Source organism: Limulus polyphemus, unplaced genomic scaffold (assembly GCF_000517525.1).
Source record: "Limulus polyphemus unplaced genomic scaffold, Limulus_polyphemus-2.1.2 Scaffold10054, whole genome shotgun sequence".
NCBI lineage: Eukaryota > Metazoa > Arthropoda > Merostomata > Xiphosura > Limulidae > Limulus > Limulus polyphemus.
Window position 1 is genome coordinate 10,446 of NW_013675664.1, and position 2,475 is coordinate 12,920.

Consider the following 2,475-nt stretch of genomic DNA (forward strand, 5'->3'; position numbering starts at 1 on the left):
GTGCGGAAAATAGTTCTTAACAACCATACATGGTGCGGAAAATAGTTCTTAACAACCACACATGGTGCGGAAAATAGTTCCTTACAACCATACATGGTGCGGAAAATAGTTCCTTACAACCATACACGGTGCGGAAAATAGTTCCTCACAACCATACATTGGGCGGAAAATAGTTCCTTACAACCATACATGGTGCGGAAAATAGTTCCTTACAACCACACATGGTGCGGAAAATAGTTCCTTACAACCATACATGGTGCGGAAAATAGTTTCTTACAACCATACATGGTGCGGAAAATAGTTCCTTACAACCATACATGGTGCGGAAAATCTAACACAATAGCAGTATTAAAATGAATTGGTAATTATGAGAAAAGATTGGTTTTGGTTTGAATTTCGCGCAAAGCTACACGAGGGCTATCTGTGCTAGCCGTCCCTAATTTAGCAGTGTAAGACTAGAGGGAAGGCAGCTAGTCATCATCACCCACCGCCAACTTTTGGGCTACTCTTTTACCAACGAATAGTGAGATTGACCGTCACAATATAACGCCCCCATGGGTGAAAGGGCGAGCATGTTTGGTGTGACGGGGAAGAGAAAAGATAACAAAAATTTAGGTGTAAAATAAGTCAATAAGAACCAAAACAGAACTTAAACATTATATCTTATGATGCTGTAAGATCATAAGATCATATAACCAAAACAAATATTTATTTTATAACAACATAAGAATTCGTTCTAGTTGTGTATTGTTGTTTGTTTGTTTTTTCAGCATTCCTCTAATTCTCCCACACAACGAGACCACAAGTCACCTGGTTCTTCCCCTTGTAACGTCGTTCAAGAAAACTGTACCAACTGGCTTCAAGTTCCCCACGTCAGAGTGCGTCGTCATCGCTCACTTCCGGATCCCCATGCAATCCTACCAAGAAAACATCAACAATTGGGTCCGCCTCTGAATCCACACAGAAGTGCATCCATGAGACTCCCTGTAAGTAATGAATGGAACCGAAAATAAAACACAGCTAAATACGAATTGGGAATAAAGTACAACTAAACACGAACTGAAAATAAACACAGCTAAACACGAACTTAACATAAAACACAGTTAAATATCAACTGAAAATAAATCATAGCTAAGCACGAACTGAAAATAAAATACAGCTAAACACGAACTGAAAATATACACAGCTAAACACGAACTTAACATAAAACACAGTTAAATATCAACTGAAAATAAATCATAGCTAAACACGAACTGAAAATAAAATACAGCTAAACACGAACTGAAAATATACACAGCTAAACACGAACTTAACATAAATCACAGTTCAATATCAACTGAAAATAAATCATAGCTAAACACGAACTGAAAATAAAATACAGCTAAACACGAACTGAAAATATACACAGCTAAACACGAACTGAAAATGTAACACAGCTAAAGACGAAATGAAAATAAAACATTGCTGTATACGAGCTAAACATGAATTAACAGATACACAACAATAATTAAGTTAAACGTAAATTAAAAGATAGAACACTATAACAGAGCTAAACATGAATTGAAAGATAAAACACAATAACAGAGCTAAACATGAATTAAAAGACAAAACACTATAACAGAGCTAAACATGAATTACAAGATAAAACACAGTAGCACAGCTAAACATGAATTACAAGATACAACACGGTAACACAGATAAACATGAATTAAAAGATACAACACGGTAACACAGATAAACATGAATTAAAAGATACAACACAGTAACGCAGCTGAATATGAATTACAAGATAAAACACAGTAACACAGATAAACATGAATTAAATAATAAAACACAGTAACACAGATAAACATGAATTAAAAGATACAACACAGTAACACAGATAAACATGAATTAAAAGATACAACACGGTAACACAGATAAACATGAATTAAAAGATACAACACAGTAACACCGATAAACATGAATTAAAAGATAAACACAGTAACGCAGCTGAGCATGAATTAAAAGACAAAACACTATAACAGAGCTAAACATGAATTAACAGATACATAACAATAATTAAGTTAAACGTGAATTAAAAGATAAAACACTAGAACAGAGCTAAACATGAATTAAAAGATAAAACACTATAACACAGCTAAACATGAATTAAAAGATAAAACATTATAACAGAGCTAAACATGAATTAAAAGATAAAACACTATAACAGAGCTAAACATGAATTAAAAGATAAAACACTATAACACAGCTAAACATGAATTAAAAGATAAAACACTATAACAGAGCTAAACATGAATTAAAAGATAAAACACAATAACAGAGCTAAACATGAATTAAAAGACAAAACACTATAACAGAGCTAAACATGAATTAAAAGACAAAACACTATAACACAGCTAAACATGAATTACAAGATAAAACACAATAACAGAGCTAAACGTGAATTAAAAGACAAAACACTATAACACAGCT

At 33.1% G+C, this 2,475-nt stretch overlaps 1 protein-coding gene across 1 annotated transcript in view; it reads left to right on the plus strand.

The window, feature by feature from the left end:
• Window positions 1-2,475, plus strand: part of LOC111083551 — a gene marked incomplete at its 5' end in the record, with an annotated part of 18,337 nt that overhangs the window by 8,312 nt on the left and 7,550 nt on the right. Inside the window, one exon of the mRNA XM_022380140.1 lies at window positions 771-986. Within this exon, the coding sequence (XP_022235848.1) occupies window positions 771-986 (216 nt within the window). The remainder of the gene's footprint in view (window positions 1-770; window positions 987-2,475) is intronic.